Source organism: Myxine glutinosa, chromosome 8 (assembly GCF_964187855.1).
Source record: "Myxine glutinosa chromosome 8, kmMyxGlut1.1, whole genome shotgun sequence".
Lineage (NCBI taxonomy): Eukaryota > Metazoa > Chordata > Myxini > Myxiniformes > Myxinidae > Myxine > Myxine glutinosa.
The window spans coordinates 116328357-116349039 of NC_136268.1; the positions used below are offsets into that span (position 1 = coordinate 116328357).

The 20683-nt window shown below is 46.0% G+C and overlaps 1 protein-coding gene across 2 annotated transcripts in view; it reads right to left on the reverse strand.

Moving 5' to 3' along the window:
- Positions 1-20458, reverse strand: part of LOC137432881 (glypican-6-like) — a 554701-nt gene extending 534243 nt beyond the window's left edge. For both annotated transcript variants that reach the window (XM_068125169.2, XM_068125167.2), the window contains exon 1: positions 20098-20458. In XM_068125169.2, coding sequence (XP_067981270.1) covers positions 20098-20302 — 205 coding nt within the window. In that variant the 5' untranslated portion in view covers positions 20303-20458. The remainder of the gene's footprint in view (positions 1-20097) is intronic.
- Positions 20459-20683: the final 225 nt, after the last annotated feature.

A 20683-nucleotide genomic window follows, 5' to 3' on the forward strand; every position in this document is an offset into this window, starting at 1 on the left:
CAAATTGAAGAGCACCACAGTTTGGCCAATGGGAATTGGTTTTTAGAACCCATAGTGTAAGAGGGCCAATGGTTTGGCCGGAGAGAGACCCCGGGTAGTGTAAAGTTGTTAAAGTCATTTAGGAGATAGTTAGGATTGATGAACCTGTCGCACCATACGCAGCCACTTACCTGTGGTGATGATGATGACTCCACACCTGTGTTTTCTTTGTTTGTGTTGCAGAAATGAGAATTGCTGTTGGATTTGTGAGACGCATCACGACGTGGATGAGACATTGGGGTGATTCCATCTCTCCCTCCCTAGGAGGGACTGATGATGAATTGGTAATGGCAAATTTTGATGTTGAGTTGAAAATGGCAAATTTTGATGAGAGTTGAAAATGGCAAATTTGATTGGTTAGGAGGGAGAGAAGACGAATTTGGTATATGGGAGGAACGGGGAAGACAGTAGGGATGTTTGTTGATTTGTAAAGTAGATGTTTATGGGTAGTGTTGTGTTGTGTGGATACAGTAAGGGGTAAGGGAGGGGCCATGTAGGTTACCTGGTGGGGGGGGGGGGGGGCGTACGATAGGAACGTACCTGTCTCACCTGGTTCCCATGTGCCCCCAGTGTGCATCACCTTACATTGCGTGCACTTTTGCGCCCTTACCACCTTACTCACTTGTTTCTTCTTTTGTCTCCCACCTCCGAGGATCTGGCTTTGGGGTAGAGAGAGAGGAAAGAGAGGTGCTGGCTGCGCAGTTGTGGGCCTGCACTTTCGCTGTTTGCTGCCGGGATCGATACACCATATGGACCGCAATGTTTGTGGCCACCCACAATGGACCGCAGTTCGTTTGCGGCCAAGCACCACCCGGGGATGGACCTATGGGTCAACGTGGCACCTATGCCATACAGGTGAACCACTTTTAGTTGACACCAAGTGCACCACAAGAAGAGCAAGAGACACCTGCAGGGTTAGGGGTTGTCGCATTTATTTTTAATCATTGAACAATGGTGACTGCACCGATTGGTGGTGGGGTGGTGCTGTTGATGCTCGGGAAGGGTGCTCTGCACGTTATTAAAGGCCGTCGGCCACAGAGCACTCGTGGGTTGGTGTATCGATGTTGGCAAGCGCGCTCTCTCTCTATGCATAACATCTGCATGTGTCCCTCCAAAAACAGGTCCTGGATCGTAGTGTAAATAGCAGCGTAGTCTTGTAAATAATGCTCCCTACCGGCTGTATGTTTAGTTTGAGAATTCTTTCCGGATTCGGTTATCCTGTGGGTGTGTTTCTGTGAGGAGAAGGGTGCAACGTCGCAGGGGGACATATTTACTCATTTGTGAATATCTGTAAAACTGTCGCACTCAGGGTAGAGTTAATAGTAGAGGGAACTACATTGCGTGCCACACTAAAGTAGGTAAAAATTTATCGGGTCGGGACGCCCCGAGGGTAGAGAAGGGTGCAATGTTGCGAATATGGAATTTGGCCTCCATATCCGCTTGTAAATATTCCCCTATTTTCTCCAATACTCCCCAACTTTCCCCGATCCCCCATTCCCTAGTCCCATTGCATGTAAATAACAATCAGTAGAGCCGACCTTCCCCTTATTCCCCCATTAAATGTCGTGCCCAGGTCCACCGCACCACACGTAGACAACTTTCGGACATCTTCCTAGTTATTCTTATTCTATGTCAGTTAAGGCCTCGTCTCCATTAATTATGACTTTTCGTTGCACCAGAATGTGATTATATGGCATCAGTAGTGAGTTTAGGACCTTTCCCATACCTCCTCCCATCTTCTTCCCCAAACAACAACAATAACAACAACTACAACAACAATTACAACAACAACAGAGGAGATGGCGGCGGAGCGGGGGAGGATGCGTCCTCACACCGGCTCGATTAGCGCCATTGACCATGCGCTCCGACGGGGTTACCACGAAGGGGCTGGCTGTCAGCTCCTCGTCAAGGGCGGAGCCTGGTAAACCCCCCCGCACGCACCCAATGAGAAGCAACGTGCCGATTCCACGAGGCGGAGCTAACGAGCCGAGGGCGTGTCACTCCCCGCCGGATATACGCGGCCCCGCGCCGGATGTGACGAGAGATGCGCCTCAGCTTGGAGACTGGAGAGAGAAGCCACCGCCACCCCCAGCGCGACGATACCTCCCCGCATCTCTGGACCGGACCGAGTCGATTCTGCCTTGAGCCAAGAGTGCACCTTGAGCCATCGCTACCTGCCTTTCCTTGCCATCAATCCCCGTGTGAGTCAGCATTTTGTCCCGTGTGTCTGTCGTCTGTCCGGGGTTAATATAAGAGTGTGTCTAAGTGCCTGTCTTCCTGTAATATACCTCTAGCCCCTGTAATCTAACCTTTTCCGCCTTAATATAACCTCCTCCGGAGGTCTTGAGAACTGAACCCCTGGTGTCGTATTGTGTGATTGTAATCCAGCCGGGTGTCTTCTTTTTCTTATTGAGCCAGCGTAGCGCGACTTCGTCAACGTCGAGTATAGTCGGGTAATTTGTGCGGACACGACGGCCATTCCGCTCGGCCCACTTTAACATCAAAGTCGTGTCTGTAACAATATATACACTACATGACCAAAAGTATGCGGACACCCCTTCTAATGAGTGGATTTGGCTATTTCAGCCACACACATTGCTGACAGGTATATATATAATCAAGCATACAGCTATGCAATTTCTATAGACAAACATTGGCAGTAGAATGGGCCATACTGAAGAGCTCAATGACTTTCAATGTGGCACCGTCATCGGATGCCACCTTTCCAACAAGTCAGTTCGTCCATTTTCTGCCCTGCTAGAGCTACCCCGATCAATTGTAAGTGCTGTTATTGTGAAGTGGAAACGTTTAGGAGAAACAACAGCTCAGCCGCAAAGTGGTAGGCCACACAAGTTCAAAGAATGGGACCGCTGAGTGCTGAAGCACGTACAAAATCGTCTGTCCTTGGTTGCAACACTCACTACCGAGTTCCAAACTGCCTCTGGAAGCAACGGCAGCACAACAACAGTTCGTCAGCACAACAACTGTTCGTGGGGAGCTTCATGAAATGGGTTTCCATGGCTGAGCAGCCGCACACAAGCCTAAGATCACCATGCGCAATGCCAAGCGTCGGTTGGAGTGGTGTAAAGCTCAGCGCCATTGGACTCCAGAGCAGTGGAAACGCGTTCTCTGGAGTGATGAATCGCGCTTCACCATCTGGCAGTCCGATATACGATTCTGGATTTGGCATATGCCAGGAGAACGCAACTGCCAGAATACATAGTGCCAACTGTAAAGTTTGTTGGAGGAGGAATAATGGTCTGGGGCTGTTTTTCATGGTTCGGGCTAGGCCACATAATTCCAGTGAAGGGAAATCTTAAGGCTACAGCATACAATGACATTCTAGACGATTGTGTGCTTCCAACTTTGTGGCAACAGTTTGGGGAAGGCCCTTTCCTGTTTCAGCATGATAATGCCCCTGTGCATAAAGCGAAGTCCATACAGAAATGGTTTGTCGAGATCGGTGTGGAAGAACTTGACTGGCCTGCACATAGCCCTGACTTCAACCCCATCGAACACCTTTAGGATGAATTGGAATGCCGACAGCCAGCCAGGCCTAATCGCCAAACATCAGTGCCCGAACTCACCAATGATCTTGTGGCTGAATGTAAGCAAATCCCCGCAGCAATGTTCTAGCATCTAGTGGAAAGCCTTCCCAGGAGAGTGGAGGCTGTTATAGCAGCAAAGGGGGGGGGGGGGGGGGGGAGGGGAGGGAGGGCCACCAGCTCCATATTTGTTGCCCATTAATTTGGAATGAGATGTGTGATGTTCGGGTGTCCACATACTTTTGGTCATGTAGTGTGTGTGAATGCGCACATGTGCATGTACAGTCACGTGAAAAAGTAAGTACACCCCATGTAAAGTTTTGACTTTTTCAACATATTTCAACATACAGCTATTTGATCTTCATTTCAACAATATTGATAGATAAAGGTGATATAATATAACAAATATCATGAAACATTTACATTTTGTCATCCATTGTATAGTTTAAATAAACATAAATGCAAATTTCGTATGTGGAAAAAGTAAGTACACCCCTACATTTATCACTACTTCCAATACCTAAAATTAGAACCAAGTGCCCCAACTCAGGTGCAAATGATTAGAACATTGTTAGAGAGGATCTTGGAGGAACCTGTCTTATTTAAACCTCAGACATTTAGTTTGGTTTGCTCTTTGTTGTTGAAGTGTGCGGCACCACCATACCTAGATCAAATGAGCTCTCTGAGGCCTTCAGAAAGAAGGTTATAGATGCCTACGAGTCTGGGAACGGATTCAAAAAGATCTCCAAACAATTTGAAATAAATCATTCGACTGTCCGGAAGATCATAAACAAGTGGAGAAGATTCCAAACAACTGCCATCTTGTTCAGGTCAGGCCGCCCCAGCAAGTTCAGCCCGAAAGCAGACCGCAAGATGCTGAAAGAAGTCTCTAAGAACCCCAGAATGTCATTATGGGACCTACAGGTAGCTCTTGCTGCTGTTGATGTCAAAGTGCACGAGTCTACCATTAGAAAGAGGCTGCACAAATTTGATCTACATGGGAGGTGTGCCAGGAGGAAACCTTTGCTGTCCAGAAAGAACATCAGGGCAAGACTAAAGTTTGCCAATGAACACCGAGGCAAACACCAGCACTTCTGGAACAATGTGCTCTGGACAAATGAGACAAAGGTAGAGCTATTTGGCCACAGTACCAGAAGACATGTTTGGCGAAAACCAAAGACAGCATTTGACCACAAGAACCTGATACCAACTGTAAAGCATGGTGGTGGAAATATTATGGTTTGGGGCAGCTGTGCTGCATCAGGGCTTGGGCAGCTCACCATCATAGAATCCACTATGAATTATTCATTGTACCAGAGGGTGCTTGAGGATAATGTGAGGCCATCTGTCGGAAAGTTGAAGCTCAACCGAAGGTGTCCAAAGTAGTGCTGTCACCAAAAACATCCCTCGGGACTTTCTATTCTCCTGGACTAATTATCATGTGCTCGTAATATCCACTTACCACAAAAAAAACATGCAGCAAAGTTTGTGGATTTTTGTACAGTAAATCCTATAAATTTGCAATTAGTCACTGGCATTGACACCAATATAATTTTTTATTATGGATCCTATGCATCAAAAAGCTTCTCGTATTTCGAGCAAACAGTTTCAAATTGAGCACCTCACCGCCATTGGAGCATTTACATTACATCAGATGTGGCAATAAATGTGAATTGTTGCTCACAGCTTGTCGGCTCGATGACAGAAGATGCCATTTGCATTTTTGCCACACACCGTTTAGAATCCTGTGCGGGCATGGGAAGCTTCCTCGTAAAAATTAATTATTTAAGTTTTCAACACGTTACATTAATAAGAAATACAAGAAACGAAAATAAGAGTTGCAAATTAGTGAATATGTGAAATTCGTTTTCATCAACTTGTTCCCTTGCTTGAAAATCACTGAGTGGGTTCAGAATGGCACCGAGGAAGCAACTTTCAACACAACAGCGTGTGAATATGCAAACGCCGTGAAAAGAAGGGCACATTATGAAGAAAATAGCAGAAAAGCTGAAGATCTACAATGGTGTGAGGCACACTTTGCAATGCCTGAAAGAAACAAGCCAAGAAAAGGCCAAGAAGGCCTAAAACAACCAACGAGTCAAGGAACACCAAAGGGCATTGCAATGCAATTATCCAGATGGATCAATGGCTATTGCTGTGCAGGCCCTAATGGCCGACCATGTGTCCTGTGGGAGGCGGACAAGGTTCTGGCCAAAACCCTGAACAAAACTACTGTTTATTGCACTTCCTACAATTGTATGAATGGGAGATGAGGTCGTCATCATTCATATGCAGCACGAGGCTGTGGGTTTGTACTTCGCATCAGCACTTGCACAGGTGCAGCTGATGCAGTGCCCCCTGTAGGTTCGAGCAAGAATATGGAATCTGCCCACGGTGCCGATGTTAGCACTTCAAGCCTTTGTGAAGGACACCGTTGGATTTTAATGTCCGCCAACTAATGCTAGCAGACGGGATGTCTTGTTTAATGTCCATCCAAGGGACGGAACACACAATAATGCCTCTGCATGCCGACAAAACACCAGGATGGCAGTTTATAGCTGGTTTAAGATTCAAACCCAGGCTGGACAGCTTAGAGGTGAGTTTGCATAACTCTGCTATTCTGCGAGCCCCAGAGAAAAGGTGAATTGAACAATAGCATTACTTCTCCTTGGCTTTGTCCAAATTCATCATAACCACGAGACATGAACATATTCCCATATTCAATACCATATTCCTCCAGGTGCTCAATTATTTATTCCCTGTTGAGTTCTTTCCTATGAGTCTCATGTGAGCCTATGATTCGTTTTCTTCATCAGCAAGTAATCACAACCAATTGCTGAAAACATCATTGGTTTTATACTTGCTTTTCAATATTTTTTTTAAATCAGAAAAGTTTAATCTTTGCACTTTCCGAGAAAATGGTGGAAAGTTAGCAATTATTTAAAGTTTTAGACCACTCCATCATATAAATCCTCAAAATATTACTGCACAGCAATTAAGCAGTTTTCCTGAAGCAGATGCTCGACTCTGGAATATGTAACCACCAGATATTAAATACGATTGGGGGGAATGAGTCGGGAGGCAACGTGGGGCTAGAAACCAGGAAATCTATCGCCAATTGCTCAATTCAAGGTAGCGTGCAGCAGAGCGCCCACAGTGTCCAATTCTGCACAAATTATGGTGATTGAATGTCCGGCCTTTGAGGCCGGTCATTAAACAGGGTTCAAATCAACATGCGGCAAGACGTCGTATGGACAAGGTCACAGTTGCATCAACCCACATCGGTCCACTCTTTTTGTGACCTTTTTCTTATTGCAAATCACCTCTCAAGTATCTTCCCTTTTATAACTTCCATAATGATTACAAAGCGATTATTTAAAAAACAGCAATCTTCTTTTTAATTCGAACACCGGCCATAACTTGGCGCATTCTCCAGACAAAATTGACAATAATTTCTCTGTTGCTGTGACAAATTAGCTGTGACACAGAAAGCCTTTGTGCTGTGAATGTCCTGCTCCACATTCTGAATGAAGCTGTGCTCAGATCTTGCCAAGCTCGCATTTACTAAACATCAAGTGCATTGAAACGTCCGCTTAAAACCAAGTTTTCTTTACAACCTGATTTCATTTGGTCACTCTCCTACAAATCGCAATGTCTTCAAGGAATTTTAATTTTATGCTTTCTTCCTTCAATGTGCAGAAGAAGAAAAAAACTTCCACAACGCGTGGGATAATCAGAACAAGAGTTCAAATGCGAGGGAGGCGTTGTGAAGTTTTAAAGGTGTCGTAATGCCTGCAGCAGAATGGTCTCTTTTGGCAGATGCAGCAAAAATTAAAAAAAATTGAATAATGTACATAAATAATATTTCTTTGTCATCACAGGGAGGTAAAGTAATTGTAAGCAAGATACATTGTGAGTCTTGCATACATTGCCTTCAGAAAGTATTCATACCCTTTGACCTTTTCACATTTTGTTGTTACAGCCTAAATTTAAAATTGATTTAAACAAGATTTTTTCGTCACTGATCCACACAAAATACCCCATATTGTCAAAGTGGAATTTTGTTTAGATATTAAAAAAAAAAAAAAAAAGTGAAATACAGAAATATCTGATTTACAAAAGTATTTAGCCCCCTGAGTCTAATGCACCAATGGCAGCGATTACAGCTTCGAGTCTTCTTGGGTATGTATGTCTGTATCATCTTTGCACATCTGGATTTGTGGAGTTTCTCCCATTCTTCCTTGCAGATTTACTCAAGCTCTGTAAAGTTCAATGGGGAGCGTCAGTGAACAGCAGTCTTCAAGTCTTTCCAGCGATTCTCAATGGGATTTAAGTCTGGGATTTGGCTGCGTCACTCAAGGACTTTCACATTCTTGTTCTGAAGCCTTTCCAGTGTTGCTTTGGCTGTTTGCTTGGGGTCATTTTCTTGTTGGAACGTAAATATTTGCCGCAGTCTAAGGTCTTTTGCACTCTGAAGCAGGTTCAACTCAAGGATTTGCCTGTATTTAGCTCCATTCATTGTTCCATCCATCCTTACAAGTCTCCCAGGCCCGGCCACTGAAAATAATCACCATAGCATGATGCTCCAGCACCATGCTTCATGATTAGATGAGTGATGAGCTGTGCTCAGTTTCCGCCAGACGTAGCACTTTGCATTCAGGTCAAAGAGTTAAATTTTCATCTCATCAGGCCACAGAATATTTTGCCTCATGCTCTCTAAATCTTTCACGTGCCTTTTTGCAAACTCCAGGTATGCTGTCATGTGCATTTTTCTCATGAGTGACTTCCGTCTGCGTACTCTCCCATAAAGCCTAGATTTGTGAAGCGCTGCAGAGACTTGTCCTTCCAGCAGGTTCTCCCATCTCGGCCAAGGAACTCTGTAGTTCTGTCAGAGTGGTCATTGGATCCTTCGTCATCTCCCTGACCAAGGTCCTTCTTTCCCGGTTGCTCAGTTTGATTGCACATCCAGCTCTAGAAAGAGTCTGGGTATTTCCATATTCTTTCCATTTCCTAATGATGGAGCTGACTGTGCTCATGGGAATTTTCAACACTCCAGAAATTGTTTTTTTTACCCTTCCCCAGATCTATGCCTCCTCGCGATTCTATCTCGGAGTTCTCCAGACAGCTCCTTTGACTTCATGGTCGAGGTTCTGCTCTGACATGCACCGTCAACTGTTTGTGTGTCTTTTTTCTAAACCATGTCCAGTCAATTGAATTGGCCACAGGTGAACTCAAATCAAGTTGTAGAGACATCTCAAGGATGATCAAAGGAAATTGGATTGCACATAAGCTCAATTTGAAGTGTCATGGCAAAGGGATTGAATACTTATTGACTCGAAACATTTCAGCTTTTCATTTATTATTATTTTTGTAAAAAAAACATTCTTAAAGAAAAATTACAATTTGACTTTATGGGGTATTTGTGTAGATCAGTGATAATAATCTCAATTTAATCCATTTTAAATTCAGGTTGTAATACAACAAAATGTGAAAAACGTCAAGGGATGTGAATACTTTTTGAAGACATTGTTGGTATTAACGAAGGGTTTGAGTACACTCAAATAACAAGTTGCTTACTCACACTAGTTCAAGAAAAAAGTGTGTTGTTGAAAATTTCCAACACGTATGTGTATATTTTGAATAAGGAAATTAATTATCTTACTAACGCTACATATTGTTACGTTTGTAGGGGGGTAGACAATGATTACCTTAGAGCCAGGTAGAGTGTATCGATTAGTGTGCTCTGACTGTCGTGAAGAAGAAGAAACCTCGATGTATAATAAGTAGGAAATTTGTGTAGACCGTATGTCGGGTAAGCTTGTATCTTCGTCCCCATGAGAGGGTTGGGGTTTGTTAATTAGCAAGGGATTATGGGTAAATTAGTCCCCTGTATGCAATTGCCTCTGTACCGCATTATATACCATAGCCAAGCCAAGCAATCGACACCATAATTAATAACACCAATTAAAAAAACCAACCGGAAACAAGACAATGAGCACTATCGCTGATAACACCGACTTGGTGAGCACAAAGGCACAGGTAGGTTCGTGAGGCCACACCTCAAAGTGCAGTGATTGGTCTGGGATTTGATTGGCATAAGGACTGGTAAGATGGGACTCGCTGAAAGGAGCGGACACGGAGACATCGTGGGATGACATCAGAGCCTCGTGTACAAAACAATTGGAGCAGTGGACATTTTGTCTTTTCGTTCTGGATCTGGTGGTGAACGGTCGTGTGCCGACATTTCCCCACCTCTCATTCTGGATCCCATAGCGAACGGTCGCTGTTGCTCTTGCGCAAGGAAGATTCATCACTAACGGTCGTGTTCCGACATCTTCATAGTGATCGTGAGGAGGAGGAACTGCGGACTGAGAACTGTGGTTTCCCAAGCAAGAACGACGAGTGGACGGGCATGGCCTGTTCGCTGCGCTCTCGATGAAGCCAGGAGTGAGCGGATGTGCAGCGAGGCCTAGTTCGTGCCAACGACGCATTTTCCCACCAAGGACGCGAGGGGGTTTTGATGATTCCTGACGAGATTGAAGAGCCGATTCGAGCCGTAAACTACACATTTATTTTTCAGTTATATTTCCCTTTGTCTGTATTCGGGTCTGTGTGGGAGCGCTCCAATTAGGAATATAGTTTTATCGTGCATTTATTTGTTACCAGCAATTTCGTTAATAAAGCCGGCATTTTCTTGTACATTGTAAATCCTGTGTTGGTTGAATTAATTATTGCAGGTTTGAAGACTGCCGGCCTGCTTTTGGCTTCGCGAGTGCAGGGTAAAAATGTGCAAAAACAGATCCTTGTAACTACAGACAAATCAGCCTACTCCCATAGTCATGCAAGGTCATGGAAATCATCAGCAAGGTCAGATATCATCAGCAAGTCAGGAAATCTGGTCAGGAAATCATCAGCAAGGTCATGGACCCCATCATCGCTTCCAATATTAAATCCTTCCTCTTCTCCAATGGCTTGATCTCTGATAAAATCAATTTGGAATCAGACCAGGCCACTCTACTCTGGACATGCTGCTTCTGCTGTCTAAACAATAGATGGACGTCCTCAATGCCAAACAGGAAATCAGAGCCGTCTCCCTTGACATATCTCGGGCCTTCAATGCGGTCTGGCACCCTGCCCTGCTCAACAAACTCTCCTCTTGTGGTATCCATGGAAATCTCCATGCATGGCTCATGGACTTCCTCTCCTGTTGTAGTCAACGTGTGGCTCTGAATAGAATTCTCTCATCTCCCCTTCCTGTTCAGGCTGGAGTTCCCCAAGGCAGTGTTCTGGGCCGTGTGCTTTTTTCTGCTCTTCATTAATGATCTCTCCGACTTTCTGGAAAATCCTCTCTATCTCTTTGCTGATGACTCCACTCTCTGCCACTCCATACCTCATCCCTCAGATCGGCAGGCAGGAGCCTCTTCACTCTCTGTAGATCTAGACAATATCACAGACTGGTCAAAAAAGTGGAACATGTCTTTCAATCCTGACAAATCTCACACTCACTTTGTCTCTCCATAAAGACCATCTGGACAACCGTCCCATCTCCATATACTTTCTCAACAATCCTCTTGAAGACGTTCTTCACTCAAGCTTTTTGGTCTCACTATCTGCCATGATCTTTCCTGGGAAAACCACATTTCCAAGCTGGCCTCCAAAGCCAGTCGTCGACTGGGCATCTTCCGTCGTGCGGAGTCCTTTCCTGGTAGTACTGAGCTCCTCACCAGATACAAAGCTTTCATCCGCAGCATGATTGAGTACTGTTCTCCCCTCTGGGCTGGTGTACCTGCCTCACACCTAGCTAGGCTTCATGCTGTAGAAACCTAAGGCTTTTAGAATCAATGGAATCTCCCGTGATGAAGCTGATTCTGAGGGCCTTTCACTCTCTCACCGCAGGCAGGTTGGTGGTCTGTCTTCTACCGACACCTCTCCGGCCTAGCTTCCCCAACTCTGTCTGTGCTCTGTCCCACAAATATTCCTTTAGGATGCTCAAGATCTGCCAGCAACCCTCTTCTGGTGAAACTGCCAAAATCAAGACTCTCTGCTCACCTTCACTCATTCATTCCATTTTTTCCTGCCTCTGGAACAAACTCCCACACTCTCTTCAATCCCTCTCCTACCTCCAGGTCTTCAAAACAGCTGTTCAACACCACCATCACCACCATCTCTCACCAACACCACCAACACCACCCCCATCCAAAACCATGATCTTTTCTACCCCTGTTAATACACCCCATATCCCCCTTTTTCAAATTCCTTTTTCTTTCCTGAAAGTCCTAGTAGTGTTCATTTGCTTTATACCGTGTACCCATCCCTCCTCCTCCAGCCCTCCCCCTTCTACAGATCCACCGACGTCCCTGTTCTCTACTGTTGTTGTGCTTGTGTGACAGATCTACCGACGTCCCTGTTCTCTACTGTTGTTGTGCTTGTGTGTTTCCTTCCCCCCACCCCTCCTCTTGTCTCCCGCTCCCTTCATTGTACGTTTTATGTATCTGTGCATGTTTTCATGTTCAATGTATTGGCTCTTACACGAGCCTCGACTCTGTATACAAAAACAAATAAAAAATGTGGCCAATGTTGGACCAACATCGGAAATAGTCTTGCGACCGTTCCGACCTTCGGTAATGTTGGGCCAACAGTCAAAATCAAGTAGAGGCAACAATGGCGCTGATGTTGGCCCAACGTTAACCCAATGGCAGTGTGTTAGCTGGGCTAAAATGTACATTGTTCTCCCCTTTTAGAAGGGTATTCCTCTCTCTGTTTCCATGTTTAACTCTCCATCAACGACCATCGACCGGATGCATTGCAGCGAACTGAGGGTTTACGATCAGAGTAAATGATTAAATTCAGCAAAGATTGTGCCATCGATACTCATCGACTGCCAGTTTGGTTAATAAAGAAAAGAAAAACGTAGCATGACAGTTTCTTAAATAGCGGTGGGAAGCGATTGAAGGTGAAAGGAAAAGAAGGGCAGATATTTTGCAGTAAAGATATGGTGTGGAATAATAATTTATACTCAACATTTCATCTCCCACTTCTTGAAATGCCCCAATTAATCCCATAAACTTGTGGGATCTGCCTCGCACCACCTTTTGAGGTCTGCTGGAGAAAGTTTGTCGCCAAGTACCTTCACGAACAGGGTGTCCACCCCCCACGGTTCGACTGAAGACTTTGTGTGGGAATTTGTAACTTGTTCATGGTGCTGGCAATAGCTGGCCTACTCCTCGTGAAAGACACTGCGGAATATTTAACCTCCACAAGTGAATGCAAGCAGATGGGACATCCAGCTCAATGTCCATCCGCGGAACGGTGTACTTTGTGACACAACGCCTTGCCTGCAATGCATAAATTAGACAGTGGCAGGATTCAAACCCAGATTCGACAGCTCAAAGGTAAAATGTGCTACATGTGAGCCCTCAACTTAGCTTCTGCTACATGTGAGCCCCGCCTCTGGAACAAACTCCCTCACTCTCTTCAATCCCACTCCTCCCTCCAGGTCTTTAAAACAGCTGTTCACCACCATCTCTTATCTTCCCCCATCCAAAACCTTGATCTTTTCTACCCCCATCAATTCACCCCAGATCCACTTTTTTGAAATACCGACTTCTTTCCTGGAAGTCCTAGCAGTGTCAACGTGTTTTGTTTTGTTTTTACCTCAACCCTTCCCATGCCTCCTACCCCCAAGCCCTCTCCCTCCCACAGATATCCCGATGTCCCTGCTCTACATCTTGTTCTCGCGCTCCCTTTATCATATGTTTTATGTGTCAGTTTGTCTTTTTTGTGATCAATGTTAGCTCTTACATGAGCTTCGACCTTGTGTATATATATTGTTACAGATTCGTCACTTCCGTTGTTGTGGTTTTCATCCACTGTAAACATTTTTGGTTGCATGTACTATTATTGTTATCGTTTAAGTGAATTGCAGATAGCTGTTTTCAAAAGGTTTAAAAAAGTTAGTGTTTTAAAAGAAACCGGAAACCAGATCGGGACCTGGACGAAGAAGAAGAGGAAGGAGAGGCGGAGCGAGTGAGGTTGGAGAAGGAGCCGAGCTGCTTGGAGGTCTGGAGCAAACGCTGGCGAACGGGGGTCACTAGCGAACTTTGAGGTTTCCTGGGAAAGGGATTCCTGCAACAGAGTTGTTATCGCTGTGACAGATAAACCTGCGTGTCAGGTTTTGCGGTCGATTCCGAAGAGAATCATCGGAGTGCCGTTATGTCTCGAGAACGGACCGTTGGCCGTTTTGTCTCGTGCCCGATTTCGCATCGCTCCAGGTTTTTCACCTCGCTCCAACCATTATAACGCATCCAGCCGTTAGCCTGGTTTGCATGTGTGACGTGGATTTCGAGTGGGAATTTGCGGTTCGCCATGTGGGGAGCCGTTGAACATCCATACCCGAAGGTGTGATTTCCCAGTCGCCTCTTGAGGATACCTTTGCCCATCTTTGGCAGTGTGACTGTCAACCGAACGGGATTCTGGTCTCGATACGACATCGTTCTGACGATCACTGGAGCGTGGATCGACTTTGGCTTGATACCGGGATAGAGACATTGGGAATGTTCTTTTCGCTCACTTGGAGCACAGTGAGTTACATTGTACGAAACTGATGGTACCATCATAGGAATGATATATTGGTTGTACAATTGATTAATATTGTTATTGTACTGTTATTCTTGTGTGACCTTAATACAATACTTGTTTGTTGGTAACAATTGGTGTGGTTTCACCATTGATCTTTGACATACAGAATAACACATCTTTCTGCCGTGATTCCTCTCGGGGCTCGGAGGTACACCGTGACCGGGGTTTGGGGAGGAGCACGTAACAATATCGTGCACCAACTGTAACATGAACGATAACTGGAAGCTGCACTTCACTTCCGCTGAACTTGGGGACGACTAACAAGAAGACCTTTGTTGGTCGAAAGCTTGTCGAGAATTAAAGATCGACCGTCCTGAAGCTACGTCCGCATCTGATTTAATCTCCCGATTATATATATATATATATATATATATATATATATATATATATATCATTACAGAAATAACTAGAACGGCACTCGGTAGAACACATGCCACCACCAGGCTGAACAGTTTATGTTTTGTATCCCACTGAAAGGCCAGATCTGGATTCGAACCTGAACCAAAATCTAATCGGCTTGTTCTCGTCACCTAACCAACTCGTCCACCAAGTTTATTCATAACTGTTCCATAACTTTTTTGAATATCATGCTATATATCGCTTTTTGCCCGATCTCTCAATGGTGAAGAATCACTTAAAAATTATACTAGCCGGATCAGGATCTGGATCTTCACCAAAATTGAAATAATTCTTCGTTATCACACACCCAACTTCTCCACCAAGTTTCGTACAAATCCATCCATATATAGTTTTTGGCCATCTCCCAATCGTGAAGATGCACTTAGAAATTAAATAATTCTCGTATCAGCATTCATATTTAGATCTTCACCAAAATCAAATCGATTCATTCTTGTCACACACCCAACCTGTCCACCAAGTTCGGTACAAATGCATCCACAACTTTTTGAGATATCCTGCTGTGTATCGTTTTTGGCCCTATCTTCCAATGGTGAAGAATCACTTAAAAAATTCTACTAGCCGGATCTGATTCCGGATCTTCACCAAAATGTACTTATTTCGTCTTTTTCACATACGCTACCACTCTGCCAAATTTCGTCCGAATCCGTCCACAACCTTTTGAGATATTTTGTTCACAGACAGACAGACAAACAGCCAAACAAACAGACAGGCCTGAAAACATAACCTCCATCCACCTTTGGTGGCGGAGGTGATTACAATGTTCACGATAAATTTGAGCTCACCCCCACAACTCGGAGTTATAAAATATACACTCCTTGTGCTCTGGCAACCAGAGAAACGCCGATGGAATAAACACCCGTGTCACAGAGAACTTGCACACGAGCCAAAGATCTCCCTGAACTGCTGTCTCCAGGAATGGGAAGCATTTTGAGGAGGATGCCAGTTCCAAAGTGACTTTGAAGGGAATCAACCTCATAATCAAGTTGCCAAGGCAAAACACACTTTTAATCAAATGACTCTCCACCCAATTAATACAATGGAAATAATTGTTGTGCAATAATGTCTAAAAAGATAATCATCGGCGCTTCCTCTTTTTTGACAAATGGAAGAACCAGTGACATGGGATTGAAACATATCTGGTAAGACAATATTGTATTCAGTTGAGGACCAACTGATAGACAAGTTATGGATTCTGACAGTTTAATCTGTTCAATAATAAGTTATCATTGATTGTGATTAAATATATAAATAAAGCGGTCCTGGTTAACTTTTCCCATCAGTGCCGCTTATTTTATCACGTTCCTTTACAGATATAGCATGAGCCTGGTGTTGGTTTAGCGGTTAGGGTGCCAGCTTGGGATCCAAGATCCTGGGTTCGAATCCCGGTCGATCGATTAATTAACACCAGGGGCGTTGACTCAGCCTGTCATCATTCCGAGGTCGGCAAATTGAGTACCAGTTCACTGGTAATTCCGTGTGCGTCGCAAGAGGTGACTATCAGGGATGGTGGCAGGAAGGGCACCCGGCCGTAAAACATTGCTTCAAAAAGGGGACCACGGTGCCCGAAAAAGGCCAACCCCTGCTCTGCGGGGGAAAATGGCCTCCAAAGGTGGTTCTTTTTACAGATATAGCATCGTCGAATATGGCGTTGCACGTCTCATATCGTCATGCCAAAGCCTGGATACGTGTGGAATGGTGAAGCTGCCAGAAATTGATTATGAATCATCTTGAAGTGCCTGGAACTTTCTTGAGAGCAGATTAAGACTTGGATGGCATGGTAAAAAGCACTCTGTTGGAATGCGAGGCATATGCACCGACACACTGTATACCGGTTAATCTCTGAGCTGCATGCTTTGCAAGTATTCAATGATGCCAGAATTATTGATGGCGGCCAAATTGTCGTGACAGCCATCGAGGGTCTTGGTATTTGTTTGTTTGGGCACACTCGATAGTCATTTCGATTTTCCCTATATTTTGGCTCTGAGGCTGGTCAGCGCTATGTTTGTGCATCCTGCAAATCCTGCAGAGAGCTCGCGTAACGGCTCGTGGAGTCCACCATCGGCTCGAGGAGTCCACCAACGGCTCGAGGAGTCCACCAACAGCTCGAGGAGTCCACCATCGGCTCGAGGAGTCCACCATCGGCTCGAGGAGTCCACCATCGGCTCGTGCAGTCCACCATCGGCTCGTGGAGTCCACCATCGGCTCGTGGAGTCCACCATCCACGTGCCGTGATCAGCGCGCTCAAACAGCGAACTGTAGCTTCAGAGGTCTCCGGAGTAAGTAAAGTTCATTGCGAATGCTGCAGGCAACAACATTGTGAATACATGGAAGCAGATGACTCGTCATCTCAGTCGATGAGGCGATGAACGCACCATCCACTGACCGATATCCAATCACCAAACCTCACAACAACCTCAAACTGATCTCTAACCATCCGCTGAGGCCAAACTTGAGACGAGAAGCCCCATTTTTTTTTAGCTAATAAAATTTGCCAATTGTATAGAAACACATTTAGAGGCCATTTCCCCCCGCAGAGCAGGGGTTGGCCTTTTTCGGGTACCGTGGTCCCCTCTTTGAAGCAATGTTTTATGGCCGGATGCCCTTCCTGCCACCAACCCTGTTAGTCGCCTCTTGTGACACACAGGGAATTACCAGTGAACTGGTACTAAATTTGCCGACCTCGAAAGGATGACAGGCTGAGTCAAACCCCCTGGTGTTCATTTAGCGATCGACCGGTATTCGAACCCAGGATCCTCGGATCCCAAGCCGGCACCCTAGCCGCTAAACCAACACCAGGCTGAATTTTTTTTTTGATGTATGTATGTATCTATCTTACATAATCAAAACAGCATGGCCGATCTCCACCAAATTTTGTGGACGAGAGAGATGGCCCCGACAAAAGCAGAGTAATGTATGCATATTATTCCAAGTCAAGTTTGAATATAGGGGAAGGGGCGGGTGCAACCAGACTTTGGAGAGGAAGGGAGGAGAGGAAGAGGGGAGCAACCACAATTTTTATAAAGGTAGGGGTAGAGGCACACAATCAATTGTTTCTATAAAAGGGGAGGAGGTTTGTATAGTACATAGGTCATCGGGTGTTGTACAACATATTTCACGAACACCACAATTCTATGTATCCTGTCTCGTACACAGAAGTACGAGACACAGAAGTGTCCTCGTTCGTCCGAGAGAGCCATCTCGTACACAGAAGTATGTATGTACTCGTACACAGAGGCTCAATCCATAGTGCGCCGCGGTGTTCAAATGGCGAGCGTGTCGTCCCTATAACCAAGCAACAATAATCCTACCAGAGCAAAATGTGACACACAAATAAACTTTGGTGCAGGAGGCCATTCGGCCCATCATTCCTGTGCTGCACCAACCCCAGTATCATCACCCATCCACAAATAAGCTACCTACCATCCACACAAGCAAATATCCCACTTTTCGGGCATCATCCCAAACACCTTGTTCTGAGAAAGAAGAATGTTACCCAAACCTTCTGGTGGCAGATTAATTAATATGGCACAGCAAATAGGGAGCGTCATTCATATGGTGCTTCCAATGGCGAAAATCAAACTGATATTAGAGGCTAAAAATTCCTCACCTGTACATTGCTCCACTCAGTTTCACACCTGGTCCACACTTTTCTGGTCATATACCTCCCATACCTGGCTGCTTGCACCACTTTATCAACCAAGAGTCCCTCCACGACATTGTGTACATCTCAACATTGTATGCAAAAATAAATAAAGTAACAAACAAATAATGATCATTATATGTACAACGATCAGAAAATTATAAATCTGTTAATTATGATGGAATACAACGTTTGCCTCTGAACATACACCGCTCAAATGCCCCCAACATCTCACAAATTGGAAGAATAGTTTCCCCACTCCATCCCTCCTCATACCCCCACCCCCTTTCTCAAACGTGCTGAGATTTCCGACAGCAGAGTCGAACACCCCTTGTTCCGAGATCTCCAGGTGCATTAAAACGAGCAAGGACAGAATGCAGAAGAGACACGAGTGGACAGACCACTTCATAGGTAGACGGAATTAGTGTGAGTGGAAAATTCAAAAGGACATGGCGCAGGGCAGAGTCGAAGCTTGGGGGACAGACAGGATACGAGCAGCCATGCGAACGGACACCGTGCAGGTGCAGACAGGATACGAGCAGCCATGCGAACGGACACCGTGCAGGTGCAGACAGGATACGAGCAGCCATGTGGATGGACACCGTGCAGGTGCAGACAGGATACAAGCAGCCATGCGGACGGACACCGGACAGGTGCAGACAGGATACGAACAGCCATGTGGACGGACACCGTGCAGGTGCAGACAGGATACGAGCAGCCATGTGGACGGACACCGGACAGGTGCAGACAGGATATGAGCATCCATGCGGACGGACACCGTGCAGATGCAGACACAATATGAGCAGCCATGTGGACGGACACCGTGCAGGTGCAGACAGTATATGAGCAGCCATGTGGACGGACACCGGATAGGTGCAGACAGGATACGAGCAGCCATGCGGACGAACACCGTGCAGGTGCAGACAGGATATGAGCAGCCATGTGGACGGACACCGTGCAGGTGCAGACAGGATATGAGCAGCCATGTGGACGGACACCGTGCAGGTGCAGACAGGATATGAGCAGCCATGTGGACGGACACCGTGCAGGCGAAGACAGAATATGAGCAGCCATGTGGACGGACACCGTGCAGGTGAACACAGGATATGAGCAGCCATGTGGACGGACAGGTGCAGACAGGATACGAGCAGCCATGCGGACGGACACCGTGCAGGCGAAGACAGAATATGAGCAGCCATGTGGACGGACACCGTGCAGGTGAACACAGGATATGAGCAGCCATGTGGACGGACAGGTGGACAGGATACGAGCAGCCATGCGGACGGACATCGGACCGGTGCAGACAGGATACGAGCAGCCATGCGGACGGACATCGGACAGGTGCAGACAGGATACGAGCAGCCATGTGTACGGACATCGGACTGGTGCAGACAGGATTCGAGCAGCCATGTGAACGGACATCGGACTGGTGCAGACAGGATTCGAGCAGCCATGCGGGCGGACACCGGACAGGTGCAAGCAAAACAAACTTGTCGGTCAATCGAACCTGCGCACTCTCCATGCCGACAGCAGCAGCAACTTTGTTGTTAATGAGAAAATAAGATTATTGTACAACGAGCGCACAATTGTACAATCACTAGGAAAAAGAGCGCGAATCCGCGCAGGTCAAAGGAAGGTGTTCATATGGCAGGTTGCGTGGCACAGACCACACTGACCACTCAAAAGAAGAGGTGTTGGGTGTACAACCTAGATACAATGCGACAGGTGCATGCATACACTGGCCGAGCTGTAAGGACCCTTTTTACATTACGGGGAACACCAAAGCATGATGGGACACCTGCGGTCAACACTTACCCTCCACCGGTCGGGGATACAGCACGTTTGGGGCAGGTAACCCAAGATTGGAGAACGCTCGCCCGGCTCGTACACAGGTCCCGGAGCCCAGAGGGGGCTCCAGTCGGACACCCGGGCTCAAGAGGACGAGGAGTGCGAGTTGAGCCATCACCAGGTCCCACCTGAGAATCCAGGGAAGACGAGTCGGATGTGGAACGGGTCTCATGAGAACAGACTGCGCGCACGAAGACTTGAGCGTGTGATGGATATGGGGTCCGGGAGGGGCGTACGAGAGGAAAATGCGTACGGACGTGCTTTGCGATGCAAACGTGGAGAGTTAGGATGCGACGCTCCAACGGACCGATGTTTGTACGGAGGCTGAAGCGCGTCGGTTTTGGAACGACAGTGAAAGGCGGGGCTTGTTGGGCGGAGCTTGTCCCGACGCGTGCAGCACGTGGCACTAACTCCGCCCATCAGAATATCTCATTTCATCTTCCAAATAATAACATTGAGTCATTGAACTGAGATTAATTTGTATCTTATTAAAAACAATATTTTGGTATAATTAGGATCAATGATGTTAAAGTGATGAGCTGGAAGTCGAATA